Here is a 23,208-nt window from a genome sequence, read left to right as displayed (position 1 = left end):
TGAAGAGCAAAAAGTGACTATTTAGGTTCTGCTTGGTCCACAGTCTGCTGCAACTAAAGCGGCCATTGGCAGTGAGGATGTGGATGAGCAAGACTGTGGTCGAGTAAAACATTCATTGTAGAAGTAGAGAGGGGTGGACATGGGGCTATGGTTTATGGAGCACTGGCACTCCAAGAGAAGGCTGGTTGTACATCATGTGGTGAGTTAGTGACAGTTCACATATCTCAGGGAGCTGAGGCTTGGACTTTGGACTTCATTAAAAAGGTCAGAGTTTGTGCCTCATCACTCGGCCTCTGAGAGGCACAGAAAGAGCAACAGAGGAGCCTTCAGTCACACTGAGGAATGTACTGTAAGGCCAGACAGTCGTCTACCAAAAGTCCCTGTGTACAGTCTATAAGTGAACAGAAATGTAGCAATAAAATTCAAAAAGATGAGGCTCTTTTGACGAGTGTAGCCTTTGGAGACAGCTGGGCTAAGGTGCTAGCTAGCTATATGGTCCCTTGGGTCTCAGCTCTCTGACCTGACTGTTAGCTGCCTTTGGAGCTGGCACAGTTGCCGCATAGGGCTGGATAGGGCTGTCAGTGAAACACATAAACCAGACAGCAGACATGAAGGTTCTCAGACCTTAATCGATAAAGCCTGTGGGGAGGACCCAGAACATCTCTAGTCTGGAGACGTAACTGCAGTGCCTGCTTCAGAGCACTTTAGGAAGGTTATGAAAACCTGGAACCGTGTTTACTCCACGCAGTTGCCCTTTGCCCTTGCTTTTATTGTGCAATCACTATTATTAAACAGGAAGCTGACTATGGAGCAGTTACTAACCACTCTCAAACATGGAGCTCCATGAGCGCCTCCACATCCTTCATCTCACCTTTCAGGCTGTGAGCTGTGTCGAAAACTGTCACCTGCCCCTTTGTCACCCCACCCTGAATGACTGCATGCTTTCTTTCAGCGGTCGGATAGCCTGAGGCCTGCACTGAACAGCCCAGTGGAGAGGCCCAGCACTGACCTGGAGGAGGGAGAAGCTTCTGTCCAGGTGAGGTCAGCTTGCCAGGAGCTGTGCTGCAGGAGTGCAGTGTGGTCCTGCGTTACTTACAGCCACCTTGCCCTTGGCAGCAACAGCTTAAGGGAAGAGCTGTGTATTTTGGTTAATAGTTGAGAGAGTTTTAGTCTGTCACAGTGTGTGTGTGGGGGGGGGGTAGTTGAGTTCATGGTGACCAGACCTTTTGATGGAGGAAATTTCATTATCACAGGCTAGAAAGCAGTGAGCAGGGCAGAGACAGAAGAGGGTTATCACCTTGGAAGGCCTGACACTAGTAACTTACTTTTGCCTGCTAGGCCCCACTGTTAGAGTCCCGTTTTCCGTATCCCATTCATGATTGGAGCAGGCCCTGGTGGTATGCCTCCTCAGAGCCCAAGACTCCTGCTTCTGCTTCCTGTCTGGCAGAAGTTCCAGCAGACACTTGTGTAGGGATGCACTTGGCAAGAGAAGGCAAAGGCCTGTGTTAACAGCTACCTCTCTGTCCAGACGGAGCGTGTACCACTGGACCTCAGTCCTCGCCTAGAGGAGACCTTGGACTTCAGTGAGGTAGAACTAGAGCCCATTGAGGTGGAAGACTTTGAGGCCCGTGGAAGCCGCTTCTCCAAGTCTGCTGATGAGAGACAGCGCATGTTAGTCCAGCGTAAGGATGACCTCCTGCAGCAGGCTCGAAAGTGAGTTGATTCTCCAGCCCTAGTTGGCACACATAAGTTACAGGGCAGATGGCAGTCGGGTGCCAATGTGTCTCAGCCTATACCTGAGGAGGAGCACTGTTAACCCATGTGACAGACACAGGTAAGAAAACGATACTTCGGGTGGTTAACCCTGCCAGCACCTGAGGGAGGTCTGCCTTTAGGATTCCTCTTGAGCACTGTTCTGTAGACGGCAGTCGGAGCCAGGCACCTGTGTTCTGTGAGCTCCCTGCAGTCGGTGGTAGCTGGAGCACACACTGTGCTTGGGGGTGGGAAGAATCTTACTTCAGTTCTTGTATCTGGGTTGTGAGCCTTGCACAGACCTGTTGCCATAAGACCCAGTGCTGTCTGTGGGAGGGAGAGAGGGAGAGCAGAGAAAGTTGAACTGTCATTTGATCATCCTCTCCCTGGGAATTAGGTTCATCCATGGACGAGTCTTGCTGGCCTTCCCTCCTGGCTTCTTCCCTCTGCATCCTTCTTGGCTCTGCCTTCTTCATCACTTCCTCTCCTTTTATAGTTTTGGGTTGAGTACAGGGCTTTACACACGCTGAGCAAGTGCCCTGCTGCTGAGCTGCACTGTACCCTAGCCATGGGCAAGGCTCTTCTCATCACAGCATGGGCTTGAGTGACAATGCTTGTGGAGAAGGGGAAACTGTCTTCCAGTTTCCCATCTTTCTCTCTCTTTATTTCTTATAGGCGGTTCTTAAACAAAAGTTCTGAAGATGATGGGGCCTCAGAGAGACTCCTCCCTTCTGAAGGCACATCCTCTGACCCCGTGACCCTGCGCCGAAGGATGCTGGCAGCCGCTGCTGAGCGGAGACTTCAGAGGCAACGGACAACCTAGTGCTTCCTCACCTTCCTCAGCCTCCTGCCCAGCTCTACCGACCGGAAGAGGCCTGTCCCAGTTCTGCCTGCTGTGTGGAGACCTGCGACTGCATTGCTGCTGCATAAAGCATGTGGTCTTTAGTGTGTGGACAGCTGACAAATTTAATCCTTTGTAATACTTTCTTTGTGACATTTCTCTTCCCCTTAGAAACATTGCACATTTTAACTCTAGGCATGGCCTCTTCTGGTGTTGACTGGACTTGTTGGGAGTAGGGGATGAGCAAAAAGAAGTGGGCAGTGGGGCGCTCGCCTGCCTGCAGCAGCTAGTTTGAATTTCTGTTTTGATATAAGCCACAGCAGATGTTGGGTATTTTAGCACCACAGCTGGGAGGAAGCACAGATCTCGGGGAGGGTGCATAACAGCAGTCAGAAGGTGTGCGCGCAGCAGGAGCCTGGCCACCACAATGGCAAGGCAGCCTACTATTAAATGCTGAGCTTAGGGAGGAGGCCAGTCCCACAGGCTCCTGGACCTCCAGACCAGCAGGGCATCGTGTAGAAAGAGCTGGTTTGGTACCTGGAGTAGAAAGAGGAAGCTCAGGGCTGCAGAATGAGGAGACCCTTTTCTGCCCTTAACATTCAGGACCAATCTGAGCCCAGTCCTCAGCTGGCTTCACTTCCGTCACTCTGGTGCTCTCGCATCACAGAAGCTTGCCCCCATGGCTGCCGCCTCTTCCTTTCCACTCCCTGCTTAATCTAGGCATGGGAAGGGGTTGCATAGCAAGCTTTGGTTATGACTTTAATTCCTTGGTCAACCCAATTAGGCTATGCTAAACATATGGGTTTGATCCTTGGGAAAAGGCTTGGGGCTTGCCCAGCAGGGGCAGGGGTGTTTGGAGGACACTGCTGAAGAAACACCTTTCGTATCTTTCTCCCCTGGAGCCCTTCAGTTCCCTGCTTTTGTTCCTGTGGGTCTCATTAAACAGAAACAGAGGATGTTGAATAATCCACATGCCTCAAGCAGTCTCCGTCCCAGATCGTCTCACGTTCTCCACGTATTTAAGGATTTGAAACATGCAATCATAGGATACATAGTTTTATGTCCCATTGGATTAAGGTTTTTTTTTTTTAATGTTTCAAAACATAGTTTTATGGTAGTCCTTTTGGGAAAAATCCAGTATTATCTAAAATGATTGGCAAAGTTAAATGTATTTTACATACCTGGAAGTTTTTAGACTGTTGATAAGTAACTGAGAAAGGATAACAGACGCCTAGGTGAAGATAATTTATTTCAATAAATCTTTCAAAAGCCTTACCTTGAACTGCTGTTAGTTAAATTCCTGTGGGTTTTTGTTTTGTTTTGTTTTGCTGAGAGCATAGCAATTTGTTTTTATTGTAAAGCAACAATAATAAAAAGCAATCTCTTGTAGGTGTTGTGTGTGGGGCCACTGGATCCCACGCTGCTCTTGTGTGTGCTGTTTGGGTTGCGGTGTTTTATAATCCTGTTCAACTGGGTGGGGTGTGGTTTTTCCTGTGTTTTACTTGGAAGAGGAAGCACTGAGCTTGTCTTTGACACCTTTCCAGGCTGCACATGAAAATAAAGGGGAAGCTAAGTCCACTGTTCTTCCATTTCAGATGTCGGAAGGTGGAAACCACTTGCAGTTCGTTTCAGAGGGTCTACAACATTGTAGAATATTGAACAGGTGTAAATGGAAGTGCCTTAATGTGGCTTAAGATGGTCCAAGGAGAGATGTCCCAAGTCTATGCTTGGTTTGCTCCCTCTGTAGATGGGTTGGGTCAAAGGGAAGCTGGTGACGAAGTAATCTGGAGAGTCAAGGATTCTGGGTGCAGTAGAAGGCTTCTAGCTGTCATCACTTCTTGGGGACACTGGACAAGTGCTAAGTGAAGGCACTAGCTCCAAGAGGCTTCTGGGTCATTTTGGAACTATTCTGTCGTCCTCTTTTCCTTATTGGCCATATTTAATTTTTGTCTTCTTGGATCCTTAATTATTTTCTTTAAACTTTGGCACTTTTATGTAGCAGAGAGGATGACTGCAGATTTACATTAGGGTTGGTTTGACTCTTGGGTGCTCAGGTAGCCTCTGACCTTCCCTAGAGCAGTGCAGACAGTGCTCGTCAGTTTGCAGCCAGCAGTCCTGACCCTTCCCTGAGAGCTCTTTGGTAGCTGGGAACACACGAGTAGGCTTGTTAAGGAGTTGTGCCAGTCTGCCTTGGAAGGCTCTCTGTCCTACCTGAAGATCCATTCCCCATGTCTGCTTTCAATACGTTTGGAGGTGGTTCTAACCCTGGCTGTACATGGAGTGTGTGTTTGTTTATAAATAATGTATAGATTCTGCCCCTGTGCTGCTTGTACTAAACCTTCCTCTCCCTAGCCTTTCCAAAAACTGATTTCTTACCTTTCCCTTAAGAAAGAAGGCCATGCTAGGATGTAACCTACTGGGTACTGCCTTGCCTAACATGCACAGGGTCCGGGACTCTATGTTCAGCACTGGGGGAAATAGAAGATTAAGGTTTAAAACAAAATTGGCTTTTATCTCTCTGTAAAAACCACTTATAGACTGGTAAGTTGGGAAAGAACTTGCTAGAACGTAACTCACTTTGAGAGAAATCCAGACTGGTCTGGTCGTGTTCACCTTTGGCCTGCCGTTGGGATCTTGGTTTGTCGGCTGATACAACAGTCAAGGTGTAGATTGGTTGGAGGTTGTGTGGTTCCCTCTGTATTCAGCAAGTTGGAGTGAAGGCAGTTGGTAAGGAAGCCACTGGAAAAGAGGTGTGGCTTGGTGGAAGAGGCTTCTGGGTGTGCCTGCATTTACCAGGTACCCATGACAGCTGGGGACAGGACCATTAGACTTGGTCTGAAACAGTTTTGTGTCTACACCTTCACACATATACCATGCTGGGTTCAAATGACCAAAGGCTATGACATGTGTCTTCTGAGCTAAGAATTTCCACGTGGGGTGCTGTTGGGATAGGATTTCATTAATAGACCTTGTAAGGTTCCCCCATTACACTGATACAGAACATGCCCTTAGCTGCTTGCCTAATGACTGGCCTGTGGTGTGAGGCATTTTGGTAGGCCCAGTCGCCATCCATTTGCTAGTTCTTATGCAAAGCCACATAGTTTGAGAGGCCATAGAGAGATCACTGGCTGAAAAGCTCAGACTCTGAGAGCCAAGCTGTGTTGTCTTGCTTCCCATGTGTTCCACCTGCTGAGACCCTTGGACCTAGCAGCAGTGGGACAAGCAAAGCCAAGGAGAAGCCTTCAGGAGAGTCTTTGGGCTGAGCTTGTCCTTTGGCATCACAGTGTGTGTGTAGAAGGCTGGGGCGGTTTGACCTCCTTGGAAGCACCTGTTTTCCTCTTGGAGAGAAAGCCCTGGCTGTGGAAGACAGGAGGGGTGGCGGGCTTGTTTCTCCCTGCGTTTCCTGCCCCAGTCTCAGGTTACCGGGAACCATAAAACCAGCTGTGCTGGAGGAGTTGCAGCCAAAAGAAGATACCCATCTTCCTGCTCTCATTCCTGTTTGTGTATGTGTGTGTGTGTGTGTGTGTGTGTGTGTGTGTGTAAATGCACCTGCAAGAGCACATGCATGCACACATGAGAGACAGGAGAGAGGGGGACTGAGGGGAAAGAGGAAAGACAGTTTTCTCAATTACTGTGCTGCTGAACTGCCTCCCCCTCAGTGACAAAATGTTGAGGGACCTAGACAATCCTGTGGAGAAATTCCTGACCCACCACCCTCCCAGGGTATGTGGCCAAGTGTCTCCTGTCGGAGCGAAGCCCACCCCAGGGACGATCGTCTGGAAGGCAGAAGGTGAGACTTGGTACAGACAAACATTCTCTTTATTGAGCTACACAGGAATCCATTAGAGAAGTAGGCTGGCAGTGTCAGGTGTCACAGAAACCTCACCGTTGGGAATAGAAAGGCTTACAAAGACCCGTGGGCTTTTTATTTTTTATTTTTTTTACTTTTTTTCCTTTTTTCAAGTTTTTTTTTCTGTATTTTTAAATTTTTTGTGTTTTGTCTTTCGCCTCCTTTATTGAAATGGCTGTAACTGGTCTTCAGTAAATATTGTCTTAAAAGTGAAACCGTGAACAGGTCTGGGGTTAGATACTAGTCAAGTAGAAATGACATGGGACTGATCATGAAAACTGGCTTTAATGTAAACACTACATTCCATCTTTTTAATTTTTTTTTTGTTTTTCTTCCATCTTGTGGTATTTAAAAACTTTATTTTTTTGTTCTTTTTATCTGCAGCACAAACATCCCAACATGAGAGCGAGGGAACACAGGTCACTGGAACAGAGAGGAGAGGTGGAGAGGGGGCCACACACAGGGGAGGGCTTCTGCCCAAGGCCAGAGGCTGTGATGTTAAAGGAAAAACAAAAACAAAAACCAAACCACACAACCCCTGTTCCCCAGACCCCAGACACTGGCAGAGCTGGTCAGGTATGCATGGGAGGCACTCACTAGGACAAGAAAAACCAAAAAGTTAACAACACAAAGGGAGTGTAGGAAGGGACTGGGTGAATTGCTTCTATAGGGCTGGATTTCTATAGGTAATGAGCGTTGTCTGTGGCAGCTACCCCCGCCAGAGCTGTGCTTTTTCTACGCAAACTTTGAGTGTGTTTGGAGTCGCGTGGCTGTGCAGGGCGGAGCTGCCACTGCCTGGTGGTATATGAGGTGTCTGGGCAGCCCACAGGCATGGGGAAGGGTGGGTACAGTGGCCAGTGGCCTTCTAGACAGCCTAGCCTGAAATGTTCCCACCAGCCATGGGCTGCACAGAAGCCCTGGGAGGCGCCAGGCCCAGCACTGCCTCTCTGTGCCAGCCCCAGTTCTGCTGGGGTGGGGAAGGGGGAGGGTGTGGGTACAGACATTTTTTTTTTTCAACTTCAAAATAAAAAGGAAATATGGATTAAATGGTGAGTTTTCCTTTTTTTCTTTTAAAGCTACAAAGCACATGAGAAATGGTTTTTGTTTTGTTTTTTAAAATCCTTTCAAGTTCTAAATGTAAAGACTCAACTAAAACTGTATTCTACAGCATTCTACAGAAATACACAGCCGTCAGTCACTCTGGGGTCGTAGGTTAGACAGGGGCTTGGTACAGAAAGGCTGTGTGTCTTACAAAGGCCAAAGGTCATGCTACCAGGAGATCAACATCAACAGCAAAGAGTCCATGAAGCAGTCTGTAGAGAGAGAGATAGGGGCCAGTCTGACCATTTTCTTTGACTTTACAAACCAACCAACCAACCAACCAACCTAGAACATTTAACTAGTGCAGGTGGTGGGGCACAGTGGGGAGCCCGCAGTAGAGGAAGCCCATCCCTGCCTTGTACCTTGCTTCTAGCCTGGTCTGCCAGTCCAGCCCTCCCCAACCACTCACACCTCATCCATGGGCCTCTTCAAGGGAATCTGGCTTAAACTCTAGGTGTGCTTGGGCAATGGCTCACATATCCCCTCCCCTCAATTATTTGAGAAAGCAGACCAGGTCTCCCATCTCTCTAATTTTCCCCTGTTCCCATGAATAAAGAAAACTCAGGAGACAGTAGATTGATCGGAGCAATGATTCTTCTAGATTCCTGAAATAAACAACCACCACCCAAGAGAGAAGGGTCCTTAAGAGTTCTCTGTTGTGGCTAGAGGGTAGGGGGATGTTTTGAGTGTTGGCCGTTTCTTAAATGGTTTTGGAATTTGGAAAGGAGCAGGGCAGAATTGAGCAGGTAGCCTTGTATTAGGATGCAGGGGGGTTGAGGGGTGCTGGAGAGAACCAGGTCTCCCTCTGCCTGCCCTGCTCATAGCCCTGGGGCTATCTAGAGGAAGGATTGCCAACCCAGGCTCCCACCATGCCCTGTGTGAGTGTGTGCATGCACATGTGTGCATGCTCATGTGCTGTCCCAGGAAAACTGATGAGCCAGGAATGGTGGTCAGTCTGTCCGCAGCTCTTTTGAGTATTAACTAAAAACATTTTTCTAATATATACTTGTGTATAGATAAGGTTACGTTATGCCTCTTTAAAGTTTATTTACCAACTTGCACTGGTTAGTGGTGTGTGTGTGTGTGTGTGCGCGTGTATGTGTGTGTGTGCACAAGCTGTTCTGTGAGTGCTGGAATTACCAAATAGGTTGCTATACAGGACAAGAGGTCAGTACAAGCCGCAGCCCCGGAGATTGTTGGCAATGATGATGTCGGTGACGGCGTCGAATACCACCTGGATATTATTCGTGTCTGTGGCACAAGTCATGTGACAGTAAATTTCTTTGTTGGGTGAGCGGTTTTTGCTTTCAAACTGTGTTTGGATGTAGGCAGCTGCATCTTCATAGGTGTTGGAGCCTGTAGGAAGATATAGAGGAACAAGCGAGAGGCCCTAGTGAGAGATGGGCATGAACGGGATGGTCGGGAGACAGAACAGGTGAGGTGAGACAGGAGGGAACAGCAGTGTTACCTCATCCCATTCCCAAGGGCAAGGCTGCACTGGAGGCTACAAACCACCAAAGCTCTTTACTTACTGTGTTTGTATTGTATGTCTGTCTGTGATGGCTCTGGGCAGAGCAATGGCCACAGATGATCTCATTTGTACTAGATTAACGAATCTAGATAAAGCAAGCACCTTTCTGTGGCATAAAGCTAAAATGTACACCAACTCCACAACACTTTTTTTTTTCCAAAATTTAGTTTTATGTGTATGCGTGCTTGTATGTATGTTTGTGTAGCACATGCATGCTTTTGTCTGAAGAGGCCAGAAAAGGACGTTGCATCCCCTGGAACTGGAGTCACAGACAGTTGTGAGCTGCTGTGTGGATGCTGGAAATCAAACCCAGGTTCTCTGGGAGAGTAGCGAGTGCTCTTAACCACTGGGCCATCTCGCCAGCCCATTTGACTCTTTCTAAGATTTACTTTTATTTATGTGTATGTATGTGTGCCTGTGTGAGTCTATGCACATGTGAGTGCAGGTGCCCATGGAAGCCAGAGAGGGCACTGGATCTGCTGGATATGGAATTAGAGGTAGTTATGAGGCACCTGATGTGTGGGTGGAACTGATCTTCGATGTACTGGAAGAGCAGGAAGCACTCTTGATCACTGAGCTGCCTCCATCCCCAACCCTGCAATTCTAATAAACCTGTGAACAAAGCCCGGGGAGGAGGGGCACCAAGAGGTGGTCTTGTGGTACTTTAGGTGTGGTGGGCATCAAGCCAGGCTACGGTCTATCTTTATGTAGTAACACCCTCTGAGAGGTTTCTTCGTGGGCTGGGGCATTACTAGGAAGTCTCAGTTCTTGGGTAAGTAGTCAGGACATGGGAACAGTGGCAAGCTTAAAGGATATTATTATGTGAGATATCCATTGGGCTCCTACAATGCTCCTAACAGTTCCTTTGGGGTGCCCTTGTTTCTGGCAGGCTGGTGGGGATAACAGGGCATATATCTGTGATGATTTAAGGAGCTTCCCAACCAGTCTTAGGACTCCTGGATCTGCCCTGTAGGCATCATTTAATTGAAGAACATATACTAGAGACCACAAGAGTTTGGAAATGTATAGAACAAGGAAGGTGCCCCATCTCCCTCAGTCTGTTAGGATATAGCCCAGGACAGAAACAATGGTACCCTGGGGAGAATGAGCCCAGGCTGGTTGGCAGGGGTGTGGGTCACTGGAGGCATTGGCTGGCAAGGACTTTCTTTCCTTCTGAAACAAAGGCTAGCTCTAAGCTGGAGTTCCAGGCTGGTACTGAGCCACTGTGACCGTTAAGGAGTGGGACATCCCTCAGGTAGGGTCAGGGTTAGCCTCTTCTACCCCTCATCACAGAGCTCCTGAGAGCAGAAGCACACTCAGTGCTGAGCTACAGCAAAGCCACCAGAGAGAAGGGAGTGCCAGAGGCTGCCCTGTCATGGCACTTCCCAGATGGAAAGTTCCAAGAACAGGCAGACTTCCAGATGGAGGTCCTGTCCCACTGTGCCACTTCTGCTGAGCCTGGTGTTCTTACACAGTTACCTTGCACATCCTGGCCCACCCAGTCTCTCAGACAGTGACCTCCTAACCTGCTTCCTCGTCCTCGTTCTGTGTCCCCATACCTCCATATCCCACGGTGGCATAACATTTGTGACTGTTTATTATCCCTTCGTGCTGTCTGCACTTGCATTATATCCTCTGAAGGCCCTGGAGGACTGGGGACACCTAGCACCTACTCCGCACCAGTGAGACTGGCCACCCAGGACACATTCTTGCTGAGGTTGAGGAATTCAGCAGTGGCTGCTAAGAGCTGTGCTTACTGGCATGGCCTCCTTGGCCTTTGGCGGGTGTTTTGGCACTTGCTTTGCCTGCAGAGGGTCACCCTTGGTTCCCTCAGTACCACAGCAGAACTGACCATCAGTTATGTAGACCTGGTGCCAAATGCTCATCTCTCTCGCCACTCCTCTAGCCACCCTGAGATGCCATCATGGTCTGTAATGGCACCCAGATGAAAATGGGGCGCTGCAGACTAAGTAACTGGCTTCCTCTGCACCTTGCACTTGGCAAGCCTCACAGTACAAACTGGTGGGTCTTCTCCTCCACATGGCTGGTTGGCTAGTGAAGGAGCCGAGAGAGACTGCCATCCACCTGTGCTGTAATTTAGGACCTCTTTGGCTGGCTCTGGGACCCGTGTGGCCCTAGGACCTGAGACTAGTGCCACAGACTAACTCCTGGGATATATCAGTGAGTGAGTTCCAGGTCCAAGCAACATGCGCCCATTCCTGGAGTACGGGACACACCCTCTGCCTTTGCAAGGGGTTGGTCTTGTCCTCAGCATGATTCTGCTCCGAGGGCTGCTCCGAGGGGTCCCTAAAACTGTCCAGTCTCTAGAGGGCTGGGCTGGCCTGGCCTGGCCTCTGGCATCGAATCTACCCTGCCTTTAGCCTTTCCCTCCTAGGCCCATTTGGAAAGAGCTTTTTTGGCATGGGGCAGGGGCAGGATGGCTGGGATCCATTCCTACCCCCAACTCCGAAAACCATACAAAGTGGGGAAAAAGGCCCAGCAAAGGCAGAAGAAATGCAGGCGGGGTGGAGAAAGCTTGCAGTATATGGAGTGTGTGTTCTAGAGGGGGAAAATGCAGTTTTTGTGTGGTTGTGTGAGATGGGGGAGAGTTGGCATGGTGGTGAAGGTGTGACATGCTCAGGACAAACTGGTGGCAGAGCACGGGTGCCTGAGCCACACCCACAGGCTACTGACCCCTTTCCTTTCTCGAGAAGGCCGCTGTGCTGGGCTAAGGTGAGGATGGGTATCTCATGAGAACTTGGAAGGCTTCCCGACTAAGTCCTGAGACCTCAGGGGGGAAAAAAAAAACAAGCACAGGAACAGCAGTGGTCCTGTCCCTGCCTTGATCCATGAATCAATTGCCATGGTACCCGTGGCTTGGGTAAGGCCTCTGCCTACTCAGAGACTCGTCCACGACTGGTCATGTCTCAGTGCTTCTTCAACATACTAACAGACTCCTGCACTGGCCCTGTGCTCGCTAGCTGGGTCTGCACAGTGCTGGCCCAGCCTTGTCCCTGGAGCCTACAGGCTGTGGGATTCCAGTTGGTGTCTTTTATGGCATGTGTGTGTGTGTGTGTGTGTGTGTGTGTGTGTGTGTGTGTTGGGGGTTGGGGGATCCAGGTCCACAATCAGGCCGGGCAGGAGCTTTCTCTTATACAGGGCCATGAGAACATGCACGCACCTGGGTATTCAGGAAAGCAGATGGTCAAGGGTGACTTCTTAATCTTCTCGCCAAAGAGGTCTTTCTTGTTGAGGAAGAGGATGATGGAGGTATCAATGAAAAACTTGTTGTTACAGATGGAGTCGAAGAGCATGAGAGACTCGTGCATGCGGTTCTGCAGCCCCGGCGGGGAGGGGAGAGAGCAAGACAGAGAGAGACACACACAGAGACAGGGAAGAGAAGAAGAGAATTAGGTGTAAAGAGAGACTGGGCTGGTTAGCACCCAGGAGGCCCTGGACCCCACACTCCTCCATGAGGCCAATGTGTAAAGCCTACAGGTGGGTATGCATCCATGGTGCATCTGAGGCTAGAGTGCCAGGTATCCACCATTCTGGGCCAATGGGAGACTTGGCCTGGGAACCAGCTGTGGCTCTCTGGGTGAGGCTGAGGTTAGGATACCCAGAATCTGAATGGCGGAGTCGCTAGGCATGTGATAGTCTCTCTAAAATGCGTGTGAGCATGGTGTTGGACTGGAGTCAGCTGGGGTTTTGCCTTGTGTCTGGATCCTGGCCTCTTTCATGGTGGGAGGGTATACACCACGGAGATGATGGTGTGATTACTACTAGGATCCTTGAGGGTAGCTATTCAAGGGATGTAGAGGGCCATTTCGGAGGGTGGGGCAGGGGATGCCTCCTCTTGCTGGGCCTAAACCAGCCACAAGCATCCTTAGAAGGTCTTAATCATGGTAGATATGAATTACTATCTTGTATACAGAGAGTTGTCCAGTAAACGGCTGAGTGTGACGGGCACTCAAAACAGAAGCCCGAGTTTCAAAAGGAGGACCATTGCTCCTAGGCAAGGGTCTCCTGTTTTTACTCTAGGAAGCCAAGTGCATTTACCTATTTCTTGGGGTAGAGGAGAGCCTTATTGCTCTGTCAGTTAAGTTTTCCCTGCATAGAGAGGTGTGGGAAGAGGCAGCCTGTCTTATTGTCCTAAACAATCTGTGCGAGTTCTGGGAATCTCGTCACCCGGGGCTGAACCCAAGCTCTGAGCAATCCACACTAGATCTCTCTAGCAGGGAGAGGAAGGAGGACAGAACGAGTGCGGGTGCTGATGAACATTGCTGAAGCTCATGGACCTGAAACAAAGAGTAGGAGCTGGGTTAGCTGCTGGCCTGGTGGCCATTCTACTACCTTCCTGTCTGAGCAGGAGGCATAGGAAGATGATTTGGTGACCATTACTGGTCCTTGGGACCCACCTTGCACCAGCATCGTGCCCAGCACTCTACCTGCCTTGTGTCATTTAGCTTCATCAGCCTATAGGGGACAATAAAATGACACAATTGGGACCCTAAATAGTTCCAGGAGGTATGGCTGGGTTGGTAGAGTGCTTGTCTAGCATGCTGGAGGCTCTGGCTTTCATCCCTTCCCCCTGCAAGAAACAGAGGTGTGCACTGAGCCCTGAGGGTTGATGGTATTGTGGGGGTGCACAACCCAAGTTCTCAGCTGCTTCCCACATCCCCTGGGCAACAGAAAAAAAATATTGTGCCTCTTGAATATATCATGAATTACCGTCCTTTGATTCTGCTAAGCAAACCCAGAGACCGTCATTCTTATTCTTTGATAAAGCCTCCCTGTCCTTTACACACGACTCACTGCCACATCGGTGAATCTGCTCATGGAGGTTGAACCATGTCGCCCCATGTTCAGGACCCAGCACTGTGATACTGGCAACCAATGCAAGCCTGGTAAGAAAGCTCGGAGACCCAGAAGATCCAACAGGAAGAGGCATTCCACTCCACAGGGACACCGTGTCCTATGGCTGTCAATGCCAAACCTCAGCCAGAAGCAAGTCCTCAATGCCACTGCCCCTGGTTCCCCACCACTGCCGAGTCTAGAGATCACCGTGGGCATACTGCAGACAATGGGAATGCGGAGGACCAGGAGGAACTCACAGATGGGTCACCAGAGTTAAACAAGCTACAGCTGGGGGCCACTTGCCTATGGACAGGGCTGAAGGATCCTTAAGGGTCGCTAATGCTTAGGTTTGGAGGACCCAAGAGCAGGTCACCAAGGCTCCTGGGATCCCTGCCTGCTGAGTCTGCCCACCACAGTCCCTACCCCAACACTGTTATCCACCTAGAGTCTATTAACACAGTGACCGCAGGTATTCCCAAGGTCTGAGGTTCTGGGAGCCGCACAGATTAGCAGAGGTTCTGGGGTCGGAGGATGTACAGAGATCTGCTCTGCAGGGTCAGGGTACGCAGCAGGCCTGGACGGAACTCTGGGAGGGCCATGAGAAGGGGAGCTATCGGTGGGGGAGCACACGCCGGTACTGAGACTTTCCACGCTCAGCCTGACAGCCGTCCTTCAAGAGCCCATTACTACCGTGCCCAGAGCACAGGGCTTGTACTTCCAGGAGGAAACAGATACCAGGTACATTCATATCACACACCACCATTTGCAAAAACAGAGAGAGAAGTCAGGGTCACAGATGGTCAGCAGCCACCTGCCTGCTACTGCCTTTGCACGGAGCCTTTGGATATAGCCCCAGTCCTCCCCTGCCCACATAGCAGCAGAGTTGAGGACAGCAGGAAACCATGTCCCAGTGATCAGCACGGACTCCTAGCTATCTTGAGACACCAGGGAGTAGTCTACTAGGGCGCTGGGCCTGGGAAGCAGCTTAGCACAGGGCAGATTTGCCTTCTGCCCTTAGCAAGCTGGGCAGGAGAAGGGTGGCCAGCTCGCCCAGCAGCGCTGTGGCAACTCTACTAGGTTGCCCACAGTCCTGAGACAGTGAGAACCTGTCGTGTGGGCTTATCTGGCACTGACACAACACATCACACTCATGCTAGAAAGAGCTGGCACTTTTTATTAATGGTGGGTGACTAATAAATACATTATGGCAGCCAATAAATTATTACAGTAACTAGGTATTTATTAACCAGCAAGTCACTCTTCTTACAAAATTACAGTTAATGAGGGTAGGTGATGGTGATGGGTCAAGAGGTGGGGTGGGTGCACCTAAGAAGGCTCTGCTAAGGGGAATGTGGGGTGCCCGGCCTCTGGCCTGGGACTTGAAGGGTGTGTGCACATCAGCCACAGGGGTCAAGTCAGAAGTCAGGGAGAACACCAGGAGTTGGGGGCTGCTGTCCATGCTGGGCAGACAACTGTGGCTGGTGCAGGAGGCTAAGGGGAGGGGAGGGCCTGGGGGCTGCTGGGAAGGGCACTGTTTCTGCTGGTGGCCTTTTGTGCCTGGGGAAGAGAAGAAAGCTGCCTGTCATAGGGTACTGCACTCTGCCTAGAGGGCTCAGGACTTTGGATGGGCCATTATTTCTGGTTTTCTTTTACCTGTTCCCTCCTTGACATGGCCATTATCTGGCATGGGGTGGCATCTGTGAGCCTGAGTCCCATTCTTTAAGCAGATGAGTACAAGGCTCTCCTGAGTGGTGGGGTGTGGGGAAGCCTGCTTACACCCCTGGCCCTGTTCTTTGGGATGCTGGGACTTTCTTTAGCTTGTAGCCTGATGGGATCAGCAGCCTGGAAGGTGCTTGCCTCCAGGAGCTCAGTTACAGTGGAGGTGGAGCCTCAGGACTGGATTCCTCAGAGCTATGGGGCTATACCTGGAGCTTACCAGGAGGCCCAGAAAAAGGGGGTGGCAGTTAGAAGATGTTCTGTGCCCCCAGGATCTTCAGAAGAAGGTAACAGGCTACTACTGGGTCAGGAGGGTTCATGAGTCTCTCCTAGGTGTGCTGGATCTCTGTGTCAAGAGGCTGGGTCAGATGGAGATGGGGAGAGGGTCAGGAGGAGTGTGAGGTGAACCCTGCCCTCAGGTCACTGGCTGTAGCATGTAGTACGTGGGAACCACAGGTACATCTCTTGCAGCAGTACTTTCTGCATAGGGCAAGGGCTGGGGTGAAGCACTGTCAACCTGAGAGACAGCCTGGGTATGGGGTTGAACAGGGCACTCAGTGATATCCAGTACAGACCACACAGGTCAGATGCCTCCAGTTCCCAACAGCAGGGTGTGGGCCTGGGCTGCAAGGCTGAAATGATGGTGGTGCTCTGCACGGTACAAGAGGGGACAAGGGAACAGGGCACCAGGGTCTAGGGGCTCCATCCACAGAAGGGATCGCGAGGGGCTGAAGGCAAGTTCAACTAATGAGTGGGTCAGACTGGGAGGAATCCATCCCCATTCCCACACCAGAGTCCACCAGCACCCTCCACGGCCCAGCCCAGAGTCCACCAGCACCCTCCACAGCCCAGCCCAGAGTCCACCAGCACCCTCCACAACTCAGCCCAGAGTCCACCAGCACCCTCCACAACTCAGCCCAGAGTCCACCAGCACCCTCCACAACTCAGCCCAGAGTCCACCAGCACCCTCCACAGCCCAGCCCAGAGTCCACCAGCACCCTCCACAACTCAGCCCAGAGTCCACCAGCACCCTCCACGGCTCAGCCCAGAGTCCACCAGCACCCTCCACAACTCAGCCCAGAGTCTACCAGCACCCTCCACGGCTCAGCCCAGAGTCCACCAGCACCCTCCACAGCCCAGCCCAGAGTTCACCAGCACCCTCTACAGCTCAGCCCAGAGGCTCAGAAGCCTCTACCTATGCTTAAAGGGCAGATTCTTAGAATGGACATTGGCACAGGGCACAGGATTTGCCCACAGGCACCTAGGCAACAGGCACGGTTCCACGAATACGGTGAAGGCACTCTTCCTGGGAACTGGCTCCTGGCCTGCTGAGTTAAGACTACTCAGACACTACAGCATGGCCCCTCTGGGGACATGGCCACTGCACATATGGGCCATTCCCCTGATCTGGTCACTTTCAGCACTTCCCCCATACCCAAAGCCACGGCGGAGCCAAGATTCACTTGTCACACACGCTTGTCCCCCCCATGGTAGTGCTGCTGGTGACGACATGGGTGGGAGACAGGACAGCTTTCCCTGTGGACCATGTTCTTAAAGGCTTAGAGTAGACAGCCTGAGACCTTGCTACCTGAGGCTGACAGTGGTGACACTAGGCTGAACACAGTAGGTCGAGCAGAAGGCAGTCTTGGGGACAGAAGTGGGGAGGCTGGGTACAGGCCCTGATTCTAGCTGAGGGCTCTGGCCACTGTGTTGCAGTGATTTGGAGGGGCCACTTGGGGAATGGGAGCCATAGGGGGATTGTTAGGGGTGCTGATTTCTACCTTCCTGGAAATGGTCCTAAAAGATGGGGCTTGGCCAACATCCCTTGACCGCAGGTGCTTTTAAACTTGGGGTTACAGCCTGTCGACACAGGTGGCCACACCCAGGGGTGCTGCAGAGAAATAACTGCTGTTGGCCCAGGGTCTGAACTGGTCTTCGCGATCACACGAGGCCATCACTGAGACCGTGGTCTCCAGGCTGTTCTCTGTTATCCCAGTACATGGCACAGGGTCCTAGAACTATGGAGATGTAGAAAAATATGGGTAGAGGGGGAAGGGTGAGGCAACCAGACTGGGGTGGGCTCCCCAGAGGATCACCAAGATGGGGAGTGAACTCCCAGAGGACCCCTACAAGCATTTGGCACTGGAGAAGGTCCCATGCTTCCCTAGACTACTCACAGTTCTGTTCTTGTTGGAACCAAAGAGGCCGGAGCTGGTGGCAAGGTCACAGGGACTATGAAAGAGGGCCAGGGTCCTCCTGGCCTGTGATGGAGCAGGGCTCAGAGTGGAGGGCAGGAAAATACAGGGCTTGAGGACGGCAGAGACCCGTAGACCTTTCCCGACTGCCCGGGAGCACATCTGCATCAGTACAGCCTGTCACGTGAGCATTCAAACCTGTCTGAACCACTGGCTGTGGTACCAGCTGACTGGAGATGTCTAGGGATGGCAGGGACATATGCTGACTGTCCAAAGTCAGCTGGGGCTAGGGTTGCCAAAGCTCCACCACACCGTTTTGCTTAGAAATCTCTGCAGCAAAGGCTCTCCCTAGGTCCCTAGGTCGTTTACCCACCTAGGGGGCTGGCTGCATGTCTGAGTTGGTTTACACTCCTGAGCCCAGGAATACACCAAGGGCTTTCAACTTCCCGACCGAGGCTGGAGTAAAGCAGAGCACTGGCTACAGGACCTGGCTCATGAGGCCCCTATGCTTCTGCCTAAGTAATCTGCAGTTGCAAGGCTGCTGCCTGCTCTGTCTGTGACCTGCAGCCTGTGGCCTGGCTAGTCACTGTCACCCAGGACAGTTGAGCCCGTGTGAGTGGAGCCAGCAGATGGCATTCTCAGGGCTTGTCATCAGACTATCAGGAAAGAGCTGCCTGCCCCCTCAGCTGTTCCCCCCACCCAATTCTGTAGCACAGGGATGTTTCTCCATCAGTGCACCTTTGCAGTCAGCCAGTCTTAAGGAATATTCCCAACCCCATGGGAGTCAGGGCTGAGTATCCTAGGGAGCCCAAGGGCAAGGGAAGATGACCAGAGAGGGGCCAAGATCCAAAGTGAAGGAGGAGGGAACCCCTCCCCAAAGTCTGAGTCTTTGAGCCCCAAAAGTAGCCTGATTCCATGTTGGCTTTTGTCGACGAAACCACCCTCTACCAAACAGACCCTGAGGACCGCTGAGAGATGCCATCGACTATCCCCTAATCAAGCAGCACCTTCCATGGGGCCATCCTGCCAGCCACCCTATCACCAAGGTGGAAGAGAAATCAGGACACTGAATAGGAGGTACAGAGGACAGGACATGCCCATTCTGAATCAGATGGCAGTGTTGCCCACTCGGCCTCTGTGTAAGACACACAGCTGACCAGTGAGCAGCACCCAAGTGGCATGCCGTGGTCTCTGGCCTTGTGCTGTTCCACACCTCTGCCCAACCCTGTTCCCACGTGTCATGAGGCTGAAGTTGGGTGCTCAAAGGATGCCTCCTCCTGCCCCCCCAGGCCAGCCTCAGGTTTTCTTCAGTTAACAGGGCATCTGAGCAGTGACAGAGCTCTGGGTCCAGGGGAGGAGTGAGTGGCAGGCTGGGAAGGAGGCCAGGGCTCAGTAGAGTCCACAGCCCCGTAGGTTTTTGGCGATGATGACATCTGTCACGGCATCAAAGACGAATTGGATGTTGTTGGTGTCCGTGGCACAGGTGACATGGCTGTAGACTTCCTTGTGAGCTGACTTATTCTTACTCTCATACTGCCCTTGGATGTGAGCCACAGCTTCTGTGAAGGCATTGGGGCCTGCAAGATTAAACAGGAGCGGTCAGTGAGGTGAGGTACCCAAGTCCTGGACTGGCCATTGTGTCATTGTGTGTCAGGCCAGCAGCCATGGAGCAGGTGCCAAAAGCCTCCTCAGGACCACTAGAAAGCAACAGAGTAGGAAGCCTATGGGTGCAGCTCCAGCAACAGTGGCTCATGCCAGCCAGCTGATGGTGGAGACTTAGAGCAGAGGTCACCTTAGGAAGCAGCAGTATGCACTATATCCCAGTGACTTGCTGTCCGAGGGTGAGGACTGTCTGGGAAGCTGTGTTCTTCTCACACTGCCTACTGACTCCAGATGCAAATTCTGTTTCACCATAAGCTGCAGGTGGGGGATGGATGCCTAGCTTTAAGCAGGTTTGCCTCTCTGTATGCTTGTGAGACTGCAGAGAGGGCAAGGACCCTCCTGACACTATGGATACGACAGGAGGATGATGTACTCTGCCTAACTATGAGGACCTGTGGGCTTCTTCCCCTCTCCTTGCAACTGTCCTGTTTCCTTCAGACAACTGAGAGCTGACTTGCTCACAGTCTTCCAAGGTGTCCCTGCACTAATCTGCGTCCAGGGAGAGGATGTTTGGGAGAAAGTGCTGGCTGGGAAGAAGAGAAGATGAGTAAGACTTCAACTTTGCATGGAAGCTCTCCCCTCACCGCCCCAGCTTCCAAGAATCTAGGGCTAGCATCGTCCACACTAGGACCTCTTGCTAAGGAGAGAGCTGGACGAGGACTGGGGTTTGCGCCACGATGCAGAGCTGGGGTGACAAATCTGAAGGAGTCCCAGCCATCTCAGGCATGTGTGTAGGCCACAGGTCTGGTCCTGAGCATCTAACAGACCATGCTGTTTGTTAAATCAGGGCTGGAAGTTAGGCTGGTCTCTGTTCAGTTAGGGTCCCCTCCTGTCTTGATTCAAACTGATCTTGGTGACAGCACACAAGGGGGGGGTGTCTCACAGGCCATCTTAAAGCTGGAGAAGAATCTGGCTGGTGAGGGGGGCTGAGCCCTGTTCTCCTCAGCTGAATATTCTTGGGGTCCTTGCCTACTGACCTACTGGCCTGATTTTGAGAAGTGAGTGTAGAAAGGGCAGGGGGTAGAATACTGTGCTGCTTGCCTGACCTCAGGCCATGACCCACAGGCCCATGTTGCCAGCATCTGTGTCCTCCACGGCCTGGCCACCTGAGAACAGCTGACAAGGACTGGCTTGTCCTGGGCATACTACAGCCCACTTGATTGTGCTGCCAGTCTTGAAGCTCCCACAGGGTCCCTGGTCACTGATAGCTGGCCTCTTGTCCCTGTACTTTCCTCAGTATAGACAAGGGCCTGCTGCTTGCCAGAGTCTGTCCCAGCCAATGGGCAATGTCAGTCTTGTGGTCACTTACGTGGGTGGTGCTGTTAGAATAGCTGTTTATCATTGTGATCGTAGTAGTGACATCAAATTGCAGTGATCACAGACTACATAGTTTGCATAGTCATGAGCCTCTTTCACCCTTATGGCAAACCTGCAGGAGTTGGGGGAGATAGCCACATGACAGCCCCCATCTCATGGACAAAGAAACCAATCTGAAAGGCTGTGGCCTGCCTAGGCCACTCTCCAGGGGCTAAGTAGGGATAGACCCTGCTTGGCTACCTTACTCTAAGACCAGGCTTGTTGTCCCTTTGATGATGTGGGTTCCCACTGTGCATGCGTGCTCTGCTTATAGCTGCCTCACTTGAGCTCCCTGGGTTTGTTAATATTACACAGGAGATGGAGATGTAACAAGCCAGGGGCCCAGGCCCTAGCTGCCTGGCTCTAGTACAGGCCTTCGGGGGTGGATTTTGCAGGGCACTCGGGATACACTTGAGCACAGCAAAGGCACCTGTTCCCCTGGCTGGCCCATAGCCGCAAGGGGCTGTGTGGGGCGAGGAGGGCTCTACCTGTGTATTCAGGAAAGCAGATGGTGAGTGGGGACTTCTTGATCTTCTCCTCAAATATGTCCTTCTTGTTGAGAAACAGGATGATAGATGTGTCTGTGAACCACTTGTTGTTGCAGATGCTGTCAAAGAGCTTCAGGGATTCGTGCATGCGGTTCTGCAACAGAGTGGAGATACAGGTGAGGGCTGGCCGTGCCCAGCACCCTGACCTACTGTGGCTAGGACACAGTGAGACAAGCAGAGGGATTGGGCCACCAATGCTCTTAGTGCATTACTGGGGACAGAGACAAACAGGACATGTCCCTGATTCATTCCACACACAGGCAGGTTTGGTTGGAGCCGGGGTGGGTCAGGAGTGCTGTCCCTTTCAGAGAGAGCTGGCCTGGGCAAGGTGGCGAGGACACCGCAGAGGCTGCAGTCCCTGGAGAGGACATGCACCATGCACGTAGAGGACAGGGGTGCAACCACCATCCAACATGTCTACACGAAATTGTGGGTCATGCAGACTTCTCTACTGGGGTCTCATTCATTTTTGCCAGCGAGGTCAGGAGGGTGCACGCATTCAGTTGAACAACATTAACCGAGGAGCGAGGTCCTCGAATTAATCCCGAGTTGGAAGCAGATACCAGGGGGACAGCGTCTCGGGGGTGATGTTGCTGTGGCCTTGGTTGGTTGGGTGACTTTGTTGGATGAATGGGCTATGGCTGGGCTGAGGGAAGCTCTCTCTGGGAAAGCTGGGAGTTGGGGGCTGGCTTCTCAGAAGAGGGGCCAGGAGAGCCCCAAGAAGAAACTCAGCAAAATAGATTAAAACTGAAAGGAAGCTAAAAACTCAATGGCAAGCACAAGAGAAGAAAAAAGAGCAATCCTGAAAAATTGATCCAATCGGTCTCAGACCCAGGAAATCCAGGGCAGCTGTGCGAGGCACCCACAGTGGCGGGCGCTGTGCGGCTGGGAAGGAAGGGGACCTGTGTGTGGAGATCGGCCTCAGCTCACAAGCCAGCATGGAGCACAGGCCTGGGGCCGGCATTCACAGCAAAGTCACCCAGCGGGGCCCTGAGAACCTGCTGCTTTCAACTCTTAGCTCACGTTTGATCAGAGGGAGGCGCTTCATACCTGCCGGGCTTGGAGGGTCTCTCAGAATCTGCCCATGGTTTTGGCCTTGCTTTGGTAAGAAAAGGCCCTGCAGGCGCTCGTGGCAGGAGTGGTGGAGAAGCTGTGGCAGCCTGTGGCCTGGCTGGGTGGCGCCGAGAGCAGGTACGAGGACAAGATGAGCCCGCGGGGTCCCAGGGTGCAGCGGGCAGGGTGGCTGGTCCGGTGGTGGGCAGCCACTAGCCGCGGGGCCTTCCTGGCCTAGCTCCAGGAGCTGCCTCCAGACATCTTTGTCTTTCCACCTTTCCCCACCGGCCAGAGAGGGAAGTGCAGAGCTGGCTTCGGGGAAGGCTGAGGACTGGGTAATTGGTGCCTACATCTTGCCTCTCCTGGGAAGAGCATCCTTATGCTACCACCTGTCCCCTGGCTACATCATCTGGATACGGGAGTAGAACTGTCTTTTACTGAGAGGTGTCTGCGCAGACAGCATTTCCAGCTCTTAGCCCATAAGGCAGTCTTACCACCATCGCCCCACAGCCCAGACTGAGAAAGGCGTGGCGATTATACACGGTCACACAGCTGGCAGAAGTGATGCCAGGTCTCGGATTGGATCCATCTGAATCCAAATTGTCCATCTCACACACATCTCCACCCACCCCGCCCCTTCCGACGACCGCTACTTCCACAGCACTCGTATTAGTTCATCACCACTACACCCAGGAGCTGCTGCTGGCAATTGGAAGGCAACCCTTGTTTCCTGGAGGCTCGGTGCT

General features: G+C 51.8%; 2 protein-coding genes across 3 annotated transcripts in view; one reads left to right on the top strand and one right to left on the bottom strand.

Annotated features, from left to right (window-relative positions):
- The window catches only part of Amfr (autocrine motility factor receptor), a 41,261-nt gene extending 37,386 nt beyond the window's left edge, over positions 1 to 3,875 (top strand). The window contains exons 12-14 of the mRNA XM_021169645.2: positions 953 to 1,036; positions 1,529 to 1,713; positions 2,428 to 3,875. Of these exons, the coding sequence (XP_021025304.1) occupies positions 953 to 1,036; positions 1,529 to 1,713; positions 2,428 to 2,575 (417 nt within the window). The 3' untranslated portion in view covers positions 2,576 to 3,875. The remainder of the gene's footprint in view (positions 1 to 952; positions 1,037 to 1,528; positions 1,714 to 2,427) is intronic.
- A 2,519-nt stretch (positions 3,876 to 6,394) lies between these two features.
- The window catches only part of Gnao1 (G protein subunit alpha o1), a 155,902-nt gene continuing 139,088 nt past the window's right edge, over positions 6,395 to 23,208 (bottom strand). The window contains exons 7-9 of one of the 2 annotated variants that reach the window (XM_021169561.2): positions 12,257 to 12,410; positions 8,685 to 8,900; positions 6,395 to 7,756 (exon numbers count right to left, since the gene is read on the bottom strand). In XM_021169561.2, coding sequence (XP_021025220.1) covers positions 8,713 to 8,900; positions 12,257 to 12,410 — 342 coding nt within the window. In that variant the 3' untranslated portion in view covers positions 6,395 to 7,756; positions 8,685 to 8,712. Of the gene's footprint in view, positions 7,757 to 8,684; positions 8,901 to 12,256; positions 12,411 to 15,104; positions 19,421 to 21,349; positions 21,504 to 23,208 lie in introns of those variants that run through there. The other variant, XM_029480691.1, reaches the window with a different exon arrangement.

The sequence above is a fragment of the Mus caroli genome, chromosome 8 (assembly GCF_900094665.2).
Source record: "Mus caroli chromosome 8, CAROLI_EIJ_v1.1, whole genome shotgun sequence".
Classification (NCBI taxonomy): domain Eukaryota; kingdom Metazoa; phylum Chordata; class Mammalia; order Rodentia; family Muridae; genus Mus; species Mus caroli.
Note: the sequence above shows the minus strand (reverse complement) of the source record. Positions and strands in the feature narration are given on the sequence as shown.